The 16,652-nt window shown below is 53.6% G+C and overlaps 3 protein-coding genes across 3 annotated transcripts; 1 reads left to right on the forward strand and 2 right to left on the reverse strand.

Moving 5' to 3' along the window:
- The first annotated feature begins 202 nt into the window (after nt 1-202).
- On the forward strand, nt 203-1,564 carry BZA05DRAFT_230803 (uncharacterized protein). The gene is made up of 4 exons (XM_051479812.1): nt 203-272; nt 383-643; nt 720-809; nt 1,014-1,564. Exons 2-4 carry the CDS (start codon nt 576-578, stop codon nt 1,306-1,308), a joined length of 453 nt encoding a protein of 150 aa, XP_051334629.1. The 5' UTR covers nt 203-272; nt 383-575; the 3' UTR covers nt 1,309-1,564.
- Nucleotides 1,565-9,255: 7,691 nt separating this feature from the next.
- On the reverse strand, nt 9,256-10,225 carry BZA05DRAFT_230923 (uncharacterized protein). Its single transcript, XM_051479813.1, has one exon. It carries the CDS (start codon nt 9,934-9,936, stop codon nt 9,325-9,327), a length of 612 nt encoding a protein of 203 aa, XP_051334630.1. The 5' UTR covers nt 9,937-10,225; the 3' UTR covers nt 9,256-9,324.
- Nucleotides 10,183-10,568, reverse strand: BZA05DRAFT_449671 (diphthamide biosynthesis protein; the record flags this gene model as incomplete). The annotated part of the gene is made up of 2 exons (XM_051487388.1): nt 10,183-10,242; nt 10,359-10,568. The coding sequence occupies 2 exons, from the start codon at nt 10,566-10,568 to the stop codon at nt 10,183-10,185; spliced, it is 270 nt and encodes an 89-aa protein (XP_051334631.1).
- Nucleotides 10,569-16,652: the final 6,084 nt, after the last annotated feature.

Here is a 16,652-nt window from a genome sequence, read left to right on the forward strand (position 1 = left end):
CGGACTCCCTCTCTCTTCCCTCCTTTCAACTTCTTCCAACTATCCAGCATCTCATCGACTCCTTTTCAACCGCCCCCAGCAAAATTGTCGAACGCCCGGGTATTCTACTCGCAAACCAACCGCCATCCCACCACCTCTCCCCCTCTCTGCATTCCCGTCTCAGCCCTTGTGTCATCCGCTCTGCGTACAGGTTGTTGTACGGAAACAGAGAAACGAGTGCATCGACGGCCGTGATCTGAAAAAGAGTGAGTCTCCCTCTCTCCTTCCCCTCAGCAAGTCATCCCTCCCAGCCATCCCTCCCCTCAGCAAGTCATCCCTCCACCTCCCTGTCACCTTCTTATCTTTATCGCCAGGAACAAGCGAGGAGCTGACCGCGTCACAGCCAAAACACAGAAAGAAACGAACGACACGCGATCGATTAACGAACCTCATTCCTCGTCCTCGCGTCCGCACGTATCCGCAAGTCACCTCCCGCGTCTCGGTCAGCTGCAGCTACCGTCCTCCTTGTCGCCGCTACTTAACCTACCTCCCCCGACCTACACCGTCGACAAGCACCAACATCAACCACGCAAACAATGGCTTCCGACCATGAATTAGATCTCGAGTACCGAGCGGCTGCCGCGAAATCAGTTCGACCAACATCGTGAGTCTACCTGCTCTCTCCCGCTCGCTTACCGAGTACCTACCCGATCGTGGAGCTAACGGAGGCCGGGAGCCAGGACTCTTGCGCGTGCTTTCGCGAATCAGCTCAATGATATTTTCCTGCTCGACGACCAGCTCGACAAGCTCGACCAGAGTGTTAGTCGGAAGTGAGTTGCGCGAGTTCTCTTGATTTTCGTGTTGTGGCGAGCTCTCGGCCGATGGGAGCGCATAGATACCCCTTTTTTTGTTTCCCCCGCGTCCTCCCCGCCGCGCGATCTCCCCCCTGTCACTGGTTTCCCGCCATCTCGTTCCACGGCAATTTCCCGCCCCCGCGCCATCCCTCTTTGCGCACGCCTAGCTAACAAGCGCAGAAAGCAAAGCGTCTCGTACCAAAACTCGGAGCTTGCGCTCCTCGAAGCGCGGATAAAGCAGGCCGAAAAGCTGCTGGAGGAAAAGAAGCAGCGACTTGCTGGCCGGTCACCCACGTCCTCGGCAAGAAGCAACGTCCCCGATTACGCGCCCAACCCCGCCTTCTCGGCTATCGCGAAGGCAGATGAGCAGACCGCCGAGGACGGTGCCGAGCCGAAGGAGGGCTCCGCCGCTCAGGAAAATGGGTACCAGGCTAGACCGCCACCACCACCACCGAGCGTGCCCACCAACGTCTAGGGACCGGGCACTCCCGCGGAATAGGCGGAAGGGAGGTTTAGACAGGATGGGGTGTTTCTGCTTTTCTTCGAGAGGGCGGTGGTCCGTGGATGCGGGTGCCGGTGGTTGGTTGGTTGGTTGGCGGTGGTGGTTGGGGAGTTTTTGTTTATGTTCTTTTTTTTTATTTCGGCTTAGACTCATGGTTGATGATACTCTAAGCTTTCTTTCCTTCCTTCCATCTGCTCCTCCTCTTCGTTCGTTCCCTACTGCTTGTGTGGCCGAGGGGGGATAGATAGATCGCTATGTATTTTTTAATTATGGGTTTCTTCATCTTCATCTTCATCTTCGGCTGTTTGGACTTTCGCTTCTGTGCATAAGTATGGATGGTGGGCGCATGGGTGGGCGCGGAGAGGGAGGCGGAGCACGTGTGATGTGCGCGGTGGGTCCGCACGACTCACGAGTGTGGGAGTCTGGAGACATACCTGGGCGACTGATGTGGTGATGTGGTGATGTGATCGAACGGAACACGACGATTACGGCTGCACGTACACGGGGTGAGCGGACTGGGTGTGAATAACTCGTCGAAGTAAAGCCATAATTTTGCGAGGTGGGAAGGATATCATCAGTACACAGTAATATGTAGATGCAACGGATACCCGTATGTAAGCTATGCGCCCCGCACGATTCTCCAAATAGCCCTTCGATACGGTACCCCATGGCCCGAAGACCTGCACTTGGCACTTGCGCACACAGTCAGAAGACCACGTGATCGACACTAGATAGTACCCATATATCACTCGCCGTCCGAATGACGGTTTGTGGGTGAGTGTTACGCTGAGCTGCTCCGAGTACCAGTCCCCCAACCCGAACTGGACGGAAGTAAAGTGGTTGCAGCCAGCCTCACCCTCGTAGACGTGATTTCACAGCCACTGCACACGGCCACTGCACACGGCCACTGCACACGACGTAAACGATAGTTCCAAATCCCGATACGACGCGCGCACTGAAGGGGCAGCTTCACGCACCAAGTCCAAAAACCTCATGTCACCACCGGTCCCCATCTCCGGCGAGATATCCTATTGCTGCGGGGTTTCGTCTTCGTGCTTCCTAGATATCATACCAGGTTAGCAAACTTCCCCACAGATTCACGCTAGGAAGGCGGTGTAGTAGGCAGTGTAGTAAGGGAACTCTTCAGTAATGAATCTTCGTCAGGATTCGGGACAATTACTTTTAATCCTTGAGTTCTGGGATGGGATTGGATGGGTGAGGGGGGTGAGACTGGACAGGTACTACCGTAGTAGCTGACTTACTTGAACTTAGAGGAATCCAGCTTGTTTGACTGTTTGACTGTTTGGCGTATGGGTAGGTTTTGTACTCGTCTTTCCTACACACCATCCCGCCAACCAGGGCATACGGGTTAGCTAATTTCTACGACAGATGGGGCTGGGAAAGCGGTGAAGTAGGCATGTGGATTGGACTCTTCATAGCGATGAACATTGAATCTTCGTCAGGATTCCGAAAAACCAGTTGTTAATCCTTGAGTTCTGGGATGGAAGGGATCGGAGGGGTGAGCTCGAGACGGGGCAGGTGGGTGGCTTATTTGAACAGTTGAGCTTGCGCGAATGCAGCTTGTCTGGCGGATGGGTGTATGGGTAGGTTTTATACTGTCTTTTCTACACATCATCCCGCCCATCGGGGGGCATACAGGTTAGCAAACCTCCCGTGATACAATCGGCTGCAGAGGTAATATAGTAGGAATGTAGATAGAACGCTTCATACTGATGAATTTTCGTCAGGATTCGGAGATTCGAATATTAATTCTTGAGTTCTGGGATTAGGGGAGGGATTGGGGGGTTGGATGGAGGGTGAGCTAGAGACGGGGTGGATGGCTTAGTTCAGTTAACTTACGCTACACAATGACTGAATGTCCTGTTCGTCCTGCATCTCGAACTTGTGGTTTGAACTTTGAAGATTGAGTCAGTGAAGTTAGGCTTCCGACGGTTCGGACGGAAAGGAGAAGCAATGGGTGTATAATCCGGCCGAACTCTTCGATCCGTATGCGCCTCATCATCAGCCCATTCGAGATCTATGGTAAAAATCCGCGCAGCCCACGTCAGCATAGACCACAAAATATATGCGACAGAAAAACTGGTTTCATCTCTTCAGATTCATTCCAAGGTCATCCGGTCGTGTAGACTTCAGTACCTAAACTAACCCATCCTAGGAAGAAAAAAGCGGGAATTGGAATGTGAGTATGTCAATGATAAATCAAAGACGGCTTACCCCACTCAGTTGGCTGTTTTGCCAGCCTTCAGACCAAGGTTCGGTTGGCGGTGGTGATGGTAGTGGTGGAGGCGATCTGCGTCCCGGTGCGCTGCCCTGGATCACCGCGATAGTCGGGTCGGGTCCTTCCTGGAGAGATCGCGAGAGCGTCAGTGAAATCTTCGGCGTAGGTAGTAAATCGGGGGAAATCATTTTGGCAGTCGTCTCATCAGTTGGTAAGTTTGTTACTTCATGGTCAGGTAGACCTCGGTGTAGATTGCAAATCATCCTCGAGATGTGTAGGTGACGGGATAGGGCGGAACAAAGACGGATTACCTTCGGAACGGATGCTGTGGATTCTGCGAAGGCGCCGTTGTTCGAGCAACCCGGATACTGGCCTGCAAAGTGAACTCCTCATGTCAGTGAAGTCTTCGGCATGATAAATCGGGAAACATCATTGTTGGCAGTCGTCTCATCAGTTCGATAGGTTTATTTCATGGCCCCGAAGACCTCAATGCAACTTTTCAAATCATCCTTAAGACCTTTAGGTGATGGGAGAGGGCGTAAGCTGGAAGGGAGGCGGATTACCTTTGGAACGGATGCTGTGCATTCCGCGAAGGCGCCGGTACTCGAGTGCACCGGGATGCTGGCCTGGAAACGGAATTTCTCATGTCAGCGACGTTCTTGACCATTCAAACCAGGAAAAATTATTGCGGTGGCCAGTCTCTTCAGATCGGTAGGTTTACTTCATGGTCACGTAGACCTCGGTGTAGATTGCAAATCATCCTTGAGATCTGTGGGTGATTGGAGAGGGCGGAATTTGGATGGGAGGCGGATTACCTTCCGAAAGGATGCTGTGGATTTTGCGAAGGCGCAGTTATTTGAACACACTAGGTCAGCCTAGAAAATAAATTCCTCATGTCAGCGAATTTCTTGACCATTCAAACTAGGTAGGAAAGTCATTGTTGGCAGCCGTCTCATCAGTTCGGTAGGTTTGCTTCATGGTCATGAAGACCTCAGTGCAACTTTCCAAATCATCCTTAAGATCTGTAGGTGATGGGAGAGGGTGGAACGGAGGAGGATTACCTTGAAAACGATGCTGAAGATTCTGCGAAGGCGATGTGATTCGGGCATACCGAGCCGGGTCATTCCTTGATAGATCGCACGAGCGTCAGTAAAATCTTCGGCGTATCAAGTCGGGAAAAATCATTTTGGTAGCCAGTCTCTTCAGTTCGGTAGGTTTACTTCATGGTCGCGAAGACCTCGGTGTAGATTGCAAATCATCCTTGAGTTCTGTAGGTAGGTGATGAGAGAGGGTGGAAAGTGAATTACCTTTCAAAAGAGTGTTGTAGGTCCCACGAAGACGGCGGTACTCGAGAAACCCGGTTGCTGGCCTGGAAAGCGAACTCCTCATGTCAGCGAAGTTCTTGACTATTCAAATCAGAAAAATTCATTGTTGGCAGCCGTCTCATCAGTTCGATAGGTTTGCTTCATGGTCACGAAGACCTCAGCGCATACGTTTATTCATCATTGAGTTCCGGCTCAGAGGAGGAGGAGGGAGGAAAGCGACGAACGACTTACGTTCTAAAGGAAGCCGATCGTTGCTGCGCATATTTGGTCGTAGCCTAGAGAGTGAGTTTCATATCTTTAGATTTCTCGCCATGGTGCACCAGGAGTGATCGAGGTATGTTTACCAGTCTTGCCGGAATCGCAGATTTGTCGCCAGGACCGCGTACCTAGATCGGTTGATCATCCATGAGGTAGATGGCAGAGGATGGGAATAATGTAAACATATCGAGTAATACTCATAATACAGGAACGACCTGTCCAGGCGAGCGAGAAATTATCTGGCGATGAGCAGTACCGTGTGTTAGTAAAATCCTTTCAACCGATTAAACAAAGCAAACACCAGCGTATATCGATCAACATTATCAGACTACAGTTCGAGTCGTCAGAGTCCCGGAGGACTGGCGTACTATACATTTCTCATCCTGAGTTGATTGGGGAAGGGAAGGGAATAAATCAAACAAGCAACATGAATAACTTACATAATCTCCCTCGTTTTCCATGCTTGAGTCCCCCATCCGGTATTCGTCCTAGTAAGCTGCAGACTGCGTCATTAAAGTTCGCTCGACAGGTCAAAGCAGGAAGCATCCAGGCAATGTTTGTCAGTCTCATTAGACTACAGTTTGAGTCGTCAGAGTCCCGAAGGACTTCCGTACTACAAAAGTTCTCATCCTGAGTTGATTGGGGGAGGGAAGGGAATATATCATGTAGGTAAGCAAGGACAACTTACACAATCTCCCTCGTTGGCCATGCCTGAGTTCCCTCATCCGATGTCGTCCTAGTAAGCTGCAGACTGCGTCAGTAAAGTTCGCTTGACCGATCAAAGTAGGAAGCATCCAAGCAATATTTTTCAGTCTCATCGGAGAAGAAGTGTATCGACAAAGTCTCGTAGACATCGGAAATGTAAACAGGTCATCATTGAGCTGGTTGGGGGGGGGAAGGGAATATATCATGTAAGCAAGCAAGGACGACTTACGATCAGGGGAATGTGTGTGAGATGGATGCGAGAAATTGTGGAGGAGAAGAGAAGGGAGTAGAAAAGTAGAGGATAGAGAAGAAGAGAAAGAGGAGACGAGCGAGTGGGTCTTAAAGATGGGTATCCACGTCGATCCGCGCTACCGTTTTCCTCAGTTAGTAGAGGGTATGCCCTTATCGATCTATGAGTAGAACTAGCGCGAAGGCCTTGGTGGGAGCCGCATAATTTCGCCGCCTATGATATGAGGTAACTACAGGTCAAATCACTCAGAGTCGGGGGTGCTCTGGTCTCTGTTGTCGGAAGATCCGGCAGCGCTCCACAGAAAATGACTCGTTCGCGTGGGTCCAGGCGGAATAAATCCGAGCGCGCTTCAGTCCGGGTCGATAGCTCTGCCGCCTAGATACAGAACATACATACTCGGCTATGTCTCACAGCGCAGCTTCCCGCCTGCTCCCGGCTCCTTTGGTTTCCGCAACCGTCAACGTGGGCCATAGAATCCCGCTACCGTCCCGCTCCCGCTACTCCACCGCACATCGCTCGCCTCCCACCGAAAATAACCGACAAGCTGGCGTCGGTAGTCAGCTGCATCATCAGACCTCAGTCTACGGTGCGCGACAAAATTTGGGGAGCATGCTGAATTGACTAATGACTATTCTAAGCGATGAGGTGAGGGGAGGCTGATACCCCGGTTGAAGCCTTGTTTGGTGATTTGCCCAGAAGTGAATCACCAGATCTCTCCGTCTGTGGCTTGGGGCAGTGTTGATGCTCGTGTCTAGGTTTTTTTTGGTTTAATCATTGATTTCATGCAACCTACAGACCTATCTAGATCATGGCGATATATACACACCCGCACACCGTTTCCGCAAGCTCCGCTTTCCACTCCGTCTCGCCGCCTCGACGCCCTCTGCTTCTTCGTCACAAGATGCCATGAAAGAAGTTGCGGGGAGGAACAGCGGGAGTGACCTCGGCACCCCGGCACCTCAAGCTCAGCGTCCTCCTCTTTCGCTCGCCTCATCTCCACCTGCCCACACCAGTGATCCAGTGGTGGCGACAAAGCCCAAGATGACCTGTCTGCACCGTCCGTCTGCGAACGCCGGAGAAGTCTCAGATCTCGAAGCGATCATTGCCTCCCCGTCTCCTTCCGAGCCTTACGTCCTCCGCCCACGAAATCTTCAGCTGGCTCTCCCATTCAGGGCAGCATTTGAAGAGTTGCTCCCGGGTCTGGGTCTGGGTCTGGGTCCTGTAACGGCAACATCCGCACCGCGCGGCGTGCTTCAGGGTGGATCTTCGTCCACTGGAGGTGCTGGAAGTGCTAGAGGTGAGGCTGTGCCGGTACTTCTTGCTGGTGACTTTGCTGTCGGTGCATGCCTTGACCTCTTTCCACTCAGCCACCGCGCTTCAGCCTTCAGGTAGCAGGGCCTGCCACTCAGACTCCGCTCTCGGTGGGATTATTGGCAGCCAGCTTGGCCCGTCCGCCAGCCTTCTCTTTTCCGGGGAAGTCGGGGACGCCTTTGCCCTGTGCCGGGCACCATCTGATCTCCATGGCAATCTCCGGCGAGGGCGGCGATGTGCTTACGTGCCTGGTTTGCGTACTTCCGGCTGGGGCCGCTTGCGCATACGTGTAGGTAGATGGTGACTCTGACCCGGGCCCGGCAGCCGGTTGACTGTCGTGGGTGCTTGTTTCCAGGCTGTGCGATTCACGATCTGAGCGAATAGTAAGTTAGTGAGCGAGTGAGGTTACATGAAGGACCTACCATGGATGGATGGAGTGTGCTCTAGGTAGATCGTTTTTGGGGGCCATGTTGGCACCACTGACCAGTACTCGCATGGCTACAGCCTGCAGGTATACAGGTACATTTCAGATTCGGACACACAGAAGGAAGGAAGGAAGAGGTGTTGCCATCCGCAAACTTCGAAGTCTAGACCTCCACTGGCACCGGGGCGTCCAACAATAACCACCAGATCTCTTCGCACATTGAGTGGAAGCCGCGAGTGAGCGAGCTTCGCCCTAAGACTAGATTTGAGTATATCTCCGGCGTACCTACCCCAGGTCCCCAGCCAGTATGTCCTAAGCTTCTAGAAGCACATTCGCGCATCATCGTGTCAGCCCCTGTAGAGTATCGACTGGAACCACCAGTGAGTCGTGACGTGAAGCTCCTTCCCCAGCGCCGTATCGGAGGTGCACCGAGGTTTCTAAAATCTAAAATAGGCATATCGCGCGTGTGCGCCGCCGCGTGCGTCAATCCTGTAGGTACCATCATACGATTGCATACCGCATACCGCATACCGCACACCAGGCTGAGCTAACTACCGTTACATACCACAACTGCCAGCGCCGGCGTGCTGAGAGCCTGAGAAGCGTGAGTGGCTATGGCAACGGCCGGCGGCATGGAGGATTGGTGAGCGGCTTCCGCAGGCTCCGGAGGCGCGGGATTGTGTCGCCCGGGGTTATGTCGCGGGGTAGGTACAAGACGATTGTCGATCCAAAAGATCGCCGATCCCGCTGCCATGCCTTCATTCAGCGCCTGTAGAGTAGCGTCGAAACTTGAAACTTGAAATGCCAAGTTGTCAACTCGGACAAAAGCTGAGATGTTGGGGGCGGTGGCGTTACTGGCGTAGGGCTGTGAACTGCGGGGTTCGTTCATGACCATGTTCGGGATGGGAAAGTGGCGAGCACGTGCCGTTCGTCGTATTCACTAGGTGATGATCCCACTCTACAACTTCCCAAGCCCGGAAAGCTGAAGCCTGAGGCCTGAAGGAAAGAAGGATGGTTGGTTGCTGGGACGATCACGACAGGGATAACCACTCTACCTACCAATGCTACCATAGTACACATAAAGCTTATGTAGACACTCACTTGACGATAGGAACGCACTCCCCCGTAACTCGTTACCGCACTCCACACCTCACTGCTCAGCATCGTCACACGCGCAACACACTCTATCTACGAGTAGAGTAGGTACGGCATTCATTGGACACCAGCACTTCGTCGCAACTTGCTCCGCCCCCGACTCCCCGAGATCACTGCAGGTCCGCAGGTCTGCAGCGCCGAAGAGTCCAAAGAGAGACGCTCAAAGCGACGGAAACGTCGGATAGCGGATGACATACTGCTCCGTTTCGCTTTCACTTCGCTTTTCATGTGCCATCCAGCCTCCACAGTCCAGAGCTGTTTCCCCCGCCAGTCCAGCCCGTCCAGTGACTCCAGTACAGCCCCGCAAAACTGCCGTTTAACGTCACGGCGCCACGATATCCGTCACGATATCCGCCACTGGCCCACTGGACCACTGGCTTTCCAACCTCCAGACTCCAGCTCCACTCCAGCCCCAACTTCCACTCCCATCCCGCACAATGAGATGAGCACAGCAGAATCGTGGAAGTCCCAAAAATGGCCATCCAATGGGGCCATGGGATAGATCACTAGTTGAGGCCTCGATCTTCCCGCATGTGCTGGCCAGACGCACTGGCCGGATGGTAAGACTGTCGAACCAAACATTGCCACGTGCAAACAGTGAGTTCACTGTCCAGAGTTCTGAGTGGCAGAGTCTCCGGTAGAGTCTCCGGCAGAGTCTCCGCGTGGATGCGATATCCGATAGAGGTGGGAATGGTGGTGCATGACGATGGAGTAGTAGGAGTAGAGTACTTACTTCGTATGTGCTCGTGTGTAGGTACCTGTAGGCTGCCGGTATGTAGCTGACGACATTGTGTGTCAGCCTCGGGACGGTAAGTAGTAAGAAGTACCTCCTTATGTACTGCCTACCGGTACCATGGCAATACCCAAAACCCTCAGGCGAAGATACCTTATCTACAGTAGATACCCCAACTTTCCCCAAGATCAAACACCCCATCGCTTTTTTTTCACAGTCGACCGACCGACTACAAAGCACTACCGGTACTAGCTCATGCCTTCAAGGCTTCATACCGGTACATACCAACCGCCGCCCGCCGACCGAACCCAAAAATAACTCCGCGAACGCCTCCCTGCAAAAAAAAGCCAAAGCAAACCTCAGAGCCCTACCCGTCCTATGTACCTTATTTATCCCCGTCATCATCATCATCATCGAACACCCAGATGTGCTCCAGCGGCAGCAGACCTAGACAGTGACAGCCGTGGTGTTTGTGCCTGTGTTGGTGGGCGCGGCGGGAAGGTCCTCCTGCAAATTCACACCTCTCCGTCAGGCTTTGTGCTCCTCCGGCAGGTACTACTCTACCTATGCGCGGAAAAGAGAAGGGTGGAGGGGGTGGCGGAGGGTAAGGAAGGGGGACGCACAGGTTCGAAGATGACCTGGATCATGAGGCTGCAGGAGGGGCAGACGGCGATTTGCTGGCCGTCGCGAAGGTCGTCGAGGAGGATCTCGAAGCGGTCGCCACACGGGCACGGGTACGTGTACAGCTGCAGGGTCGCGTCGAAGCTCATGTCTTCGATTTCAATCTGGTCGTAGATGGAGAGCTCCTCGTCGAGGTCGAGGGAGGAGGACATTTGTGCGTATGGGGAGGGTGGCAGGTGGCAGGTGGCAGGTGGCAGGTGGCAGGTGGCAGGCAGGCCCGACGCGGATGTGTAAGGCGTGTGGAGGGGGTGAACGGGGGTGACGGTGAACGGATGCAGATGGGGGTTTTGTATTGGGTGGGGTGGGTTTGCTGGTGGGGATGTTAGAAAGTAGTGAGTGAGTGGCCGATGGTTCGATTCGATGCCGTGAAGAAGGTTGTTTCGCTCCCGAGAAAGCAAAAAAAAAGTCGGTGGGGCTGTGCACCTGCATCGGTCAGCGCTAGTCTTTTAACCAATTGCTTGGCTGATTCCGGCACACGCTCGATTCGCTTGCGAATGCATGGAAATGGAGGGCACTCCGAAGTTTGAACGTCGAAGGGGTGGTGGAGGAGTAGAGTTGCAGCAGCTGGAGGAGGAGGGGGAGACATCGATTTACCCTTACTCATCCGCCAACACTTTTACCGTTACTCGTCCCGCCAACTACCCTACATCCCCCTACCCCCCAAGCCGTCGCAATCTCCATCTTCACCAGCCGCCAGCTCTACCACAACCACCACCAAGCCCTTCTCCGCGAACCCATCGAACTTCCATTCTCCCTCACCCACAACCCCCGGTATACAAGCAGACACACCAACAACCACACTGCCGAGCCGTTCCGTCGACTGCCCCCAACCACACACCATGACCACCCCCGGCGACGTCTCGTACACGGCGGAGCCGCAAATGTGCGTGACCAACTCATTCGACGTCAAGGGCGGCGGCGGCGACGAGCAGCTGCGCGACGAGCAGAAGCAGCGCAGCCAGCAGCACGGGAACTGGGACTGCCAGAGCTGGAGCTGTCTCGCGTGCTGCGCCGGCGGCAACACGGCCAACGGCGGCGACTGCGTCAACGCGATCAACGTGTGTTTTGCCGGCATCCTCATGGGCCTCGGAGAGATGTTCAACGCGTTCACGGGCTGCTGCACTAGCTGCTGCCATTGCTGCGGAGAGTGCTGTGGGAACTGTTGCACTGGTGACTGCTGTACCTAGGACAGGACCGCCGCCGTCGGTGAAGGCGGAAAGATCCAGCACCCAGCACCCGGGTGCTGCTAGTTGAACGCGCACGACACTATACTACCCTACACTACCACTTTACGCTACTCTACTTTACTTTCCTCTTCCCGGTGCAGATCCCCTGGCGGGCAAAAATCGCGACTCCTCCTGTCTACTACTTTACTACCACTACCACTACCACTACCTACCAACAACGACACATAGCGGATGATAATGGCTTCTTCGGTCTGTTTTGGCGTTACGGCATCCCTTTACTCTACTCTACATACCTACTGCAACCACATTTCCTTTCTTCTACTCTAGCGACTGTTTTTCTTTTTGTCCGAGCGAGCGAACGTTACGGGAGTCTTTGGTTGTCGGCGATCGCATGGAGGGGCTTACGGCTTAATGACGAATTGGAATTTTGATTGGGTTGATTGAACGGATTGTTCTTGTCTGGTATTGATTCGAGGTGTCTTTGTCTTTGTCTTGGTGAATTAGAACATGGGCGGCCGGAGAGGGAACGGGATTGGGAACGGAATTGGAATTTGGGAACGGGATTGGAATTCGGTAACGGGATTGGAATTTGGGAACGGATTGGAATTTGGTAACGGGATTGGAATTTGGTAACGGGATTGGAATTTGGGTTAGGGAATTGGAACGGAAGCGCAAGCAGTGGAGGACACAGATAGAGCTGACTTTGGAGGCAGGACAGGATAGGAATAATTGACTCGGGCATGAATATTGACATCTACGCCTATATAACATATTACCACGCACTCTCGAGTCTCGCGTCGAGAGCGGTAGCTACGCTACTCGTAAGCCACCGTGCCGTCTGTCCGTCACCGTGCCGTCTGTCCGTCACCGTGTCGTCTGTCCATCCTCCTCATCGCTGAGGCGTTGAGCCGTTGCACTCCGTGTGATCAATCCCGAGGCCGTCTTCCCGAGTCCCCCCAGCCACTAAAGACAAAGCGGGGTCCCGGCGGGCGGTGGCGGATTTCCGCTCTCTCTTTCGCAAGTCGCTCCTCACATAGCCGCGTGATACATATACCGTACAGAATACTTGCCGTCGGCATTGTCCGGCAATCCAGAATCCAGATTCCACATGTGACGTTCATTTTTGACATGCTGTAAGTAGTCGCCAAAAATAACTCTCTTTTTAGACTTGCAGAATTTCGCGCCGTAGCCTCAGGTAGGGGCTGGATTCTGAACTGGTGGCTGAAGGGGGATGCATAACGGGTTCAACTTTCAACTTTCATGCATGAGCTGTAAGGTGCCCTTAGCAATACCTCAGCCTCGCAGGAACAGCAAACACAAGACAGCAGACAGCAGACGCCGCATAGCGGCGGCACTGCAGTGGCAGAGGGTCTGGCGTCAAGGAGAACGTTCTTTGAGGATTATATATACCCACCTACATGCTCTGATACTCTGATACTCACTGTTCTGGCCACTGCAGACGCAGGTCAGACTGCCGAGTTTCAACACTCAAAAGCGCGCGCTATGTGAACGGGAATACCCGTTGTATGTACTGGGGACCTGGAGGCTGAGGTGGGAAACGGTGAAAGTGATCCCATTGATCGCGAGATTCGAGATTCGAGATTCGCGATTCGTCAGTGATTTTCTCGTGAGACAATTGATTGTCGGATAAGGATAGTACTTTACTTAGGATAAGAGCAGCGAAGCGCCTGGGCCAACTACATACAAGTGTACGGTATGTACGAAAAGTGCATTCTACGTTTTAACCATCACATATATTATTGTTTCCCGCATGCAGCATTCCGAAGAACCTGCTCAACTCGACGCTGGAAGCTATCACGACTCGACGATGACTCGACAACGGCTGGTTTCCACTCCACTCCTCCTCCTCCTCCAAAAGTATCCCTTTAACACTTGTAATCTCTACCCGACCATTCTGGAATCCGGACTCATACGTGGTATGTAAATAGCTAGTGTACCCAGTACTCGGGGCCTGGTTCTGGGACTCTGGGTCTGCTCTACCGGGGTCCGGTACCTTGGAATCATCCCATAACTACTCGGTGGTATTCAGACCCGGGGAGTCGATTAGATGGCCAGTAACCAGTTTCATTTGTTCGAAAGATCTGCTCTGCGATCAGCCAGTTTACTTGACCAAGGACCAAGGATCGAGATTTGAGATCCTGCACGACCATGGGTCGGGAATGGTCTATGGAGCAGTGTCCTAACTCCTCAACTACCTAGGTAACCAGATATTTCGCTCCAGCCTCGGGGTTCACACGACCGAGTTCAAGGATGAGCCATTGAGTTAGGGATGAGCCAAGGATACCGTAGACAAGAGAGGGTACATACCGGTAGTCTGCCCGTATATGGTCTGATCTCTAGTCGGCTTCTCCAGCAGTGGGATCCCCGAGTGGCTATTGTGTACGAGTGCGCCGCTGTGCCGGTTCGGCGTCGGTTCTGGCAACTGGCGGGATGGTCGTAGGCTGCGGTTCTGCGAAAAGGACATCCTCCCGAGTCTCGCGGTTGTGGAACTTGCTCCTCCCGTGCCGACTCCTTCTCCCCAAACCGAGAACGGACCTTTTTTGCCACGAACAATGCCCCTCCGGCTTATTATTTGGCCGAGCGTAGTCGCGACTGGCGAGCATTAGCACCTTTAGGCTTTAGGCCCTTGAGACTATCCTCCTCTTCGCCCTCTTCCTTCCTTGCCCTGGAATTTAGATTTATCCATCATTCATGATTCGTTAAAGCGTGTGGTTCGGGTGACGGGTACCAGTTTCAACTTCGAATTCGAATTTCTGTCACCCGTTTCCCGTTCCCTGTCAGTCCAATGCCGAGACCACAATGCGCCGCGGGAATGCGAAGCGACAGACCGAGAGGCGATCACGGCGTACCGCTCGTCTCGAACACTAGTAACCATACACCATTGTCCACACAATCACGTGGATTCCTCAACTGCGGAGTTCAGTCCTTCCTGTAGTGCAACCTCACTGTGCAAGTCGCGTCGAAATTGGTGATCTAGTCTCGTGACTCGTCGACAGATGCTGCAGCCTGCCGGAAGCAAGGAGTTTGGCGTCTTGGTCGACAGAGGAGGGCGGTGAGAGGTTTTGTGGGTGGCCTTGGGCGAGGAAGATGCGTGATCCAACGAAGTGTACATAACTGACAACTGTTGGTATGTATGTATCTGGGTCACCGGACTGTCCGTCCATCACCAGGGCTCTCGGGTTTTGAGTCCACCGTCCACGAAGGAAGAAAAGTTGGCGAATAGCAACGCCCTGTCGGTTGAAAGGTTTGTTAACGTGACTACCGGTGTGGAATTTAGCGTTTTATTGGAATACATAGTGGGAGGAGACGAGCGGCGGAGGAGGATTCAGGCCAATTAGACAGGCTAGAGCTCCTCCAGCTGATCAAGCCATGGCTCAAGTCATGGCTCGAATCGGGCACGCGAGCGTTCCTCGAGTTGAGCAAGCGAGGGCTCCTCCAGTCGATCAAGATAATGCGCGAAGCGCGCAGGCGGAGGTATCTGCGGGCGGTCCAGCTGATCGAGCTACTGTATCAACCGCGCAGGCGAAGACTTCACCAACCTACCGCGCCCTGGCGTCAACCGAGGCGAGACGGCAGAGTCTTGCGCTGGAGAAGGAGAGATTTGAATGGGAAAAGGCGCGTGTAGCGGAGGAGCTGGCGTACCGCATACAAATGGAGGAGCACAGACACCAAGAGGCTTTGCGTGTCGAGGAAAACAGGGCACGGGATAGCTTGGCCAGGCTGCGGTTGCAGATGGCCGAGGCGGAGAATGATAGGAGGAAGATCCATGTCAAGAAAGCGCTTATGACTTATCTGTCTCGTTAATGGGCATGAGCATTGGGCTGAGAGTTGATACCTTGTTTCCTTGTTTGAAGTTTCCGGCAAAGCCCCCGCTGTGCTTTTCCTCTTGTCACTTGTACATATTTAATACATATACAGAGCTGTGGAGACAGGACTCCACCGTGCTATCCATCAATTTCGGGAAATGCGGGTATATATGATAGTTCTGTAGCGCTTAATCGATCGCACCTTTCTCACGAACGACAGTTCCTATGTAGCAGCCTAGCAGGGCCAACCGCTGCCTGCCACTGCCCCAGTGCCGCCGTATGTACGAGCCCGAGCCCGCCGTCCCCCCTCCGGCCGCCGTGTTAGCTCTCGTATTCCGTGTGTCGAGCACACGCGATAACTCGGCTTCATGCCCCCTCCACGCGAAGACACCCTCCGGCCTCCGCCGTCCGCCGCTCGGATTCCGCAGATCCCCGGCTTCCGCCACTCGCCCCTCGCCCCTCGCGAGTCACTGCGCTCCCGAAGCCCCAGCGACCTCCGGAATGTCCTCAGCACCCCGCACCCAGCGCCCACCGCCGTCTGCCCAGTGTTACACACCCCCACGCTGCCACCACGGTTTCATGTTTAGTCTCGGGCACTCTCACACAGTCTGATGCAGTCTCATGCATACACATGATGCAGATGATGCACATGATGCACATGATGCACACTCTCATACAGTTTCGTGCATCCCCACCATGACACTGTCTCATCTTCAGACTTCACCTTCAAAGTTTTTCCCCCCAGTTGGCGGCGAGGGAGGAGATGCCGGTTTGGTTGAGCTGCCGGTTTGGGGGTTTGTGCCAAGACGGTTGCTTCTCTCAGACTTCAGTCCTGAGGTTGGGATTTGGTATGATGTGCCAGGTGTGGTGGGGATGGATGGATGGATGGATGGATCATGGATGGGTCTGAATACCCGGATTGGTCCCGGATTGGTAACTCCGCACGTGGGATTTCTTCGCGATCAACTTCCAAGGTACCTACCGTACTATACTCCACCGTACTCTACGTCGAGGCGACGAGGTGGACAAAGACGGGAACCAATATGGCCCATGGGTGGACAAAGACGGGAACCAATATGGCCCATGGGTGAGCCAATATGGCTGGTTTATAAATGGAGTATCATGCAAAGAAAACAGGAGCCAGCCAGTCCGCTCTTTATACACCGTGGTCTGCATATACCGTATTTACCGTATAATAGAGATAGAGATAGTGATAATCATG

Source organism: Tricharina praecox, assembly GCF_024521635.1.
Source record: "Tricharina praecox strain CBS 144465 chromosome Unknown BZA05scaffold_56, whole genome shotgun sequence".
Lineage (NCBI taxonomy): Eukaryota > Fungi > Ascomycota > Pezizomycetes > Pezizales > Pyronemataceae > Tricharina > Tricharina praecox.

Coding starts and splice junctions, on each gene's coding strand:
- BZA05DRAFT_230923 (XM_051479813.1), bottom strand. CDS start 9,936: ATGGGGTGTTTGATCTTGGGGAAAGTTGGGGTATCTACTGTAGATAAG.
- BZA05DRAFT_230803 (XM_051479812.1), top strand. CDS start 576: ATGGCTTCCGACCATGAATTAGATCTCGAGTACCGAGCGGCTGCCGCG. Junction 644..719: donor AAATCAGTTCGACCAACATC/GTGAGTCTACCT, acceptor GCCGGGAGCCAG/GACTCTTGCGCGTGCTTTCG. Junction 810..1,013: donor GACCAGAGTGTTAGTCGGAA/GTGAGTTGCGCG, acceptor TAACAAGCGCAG/AAAGCAAAGCGTCTCGTACC.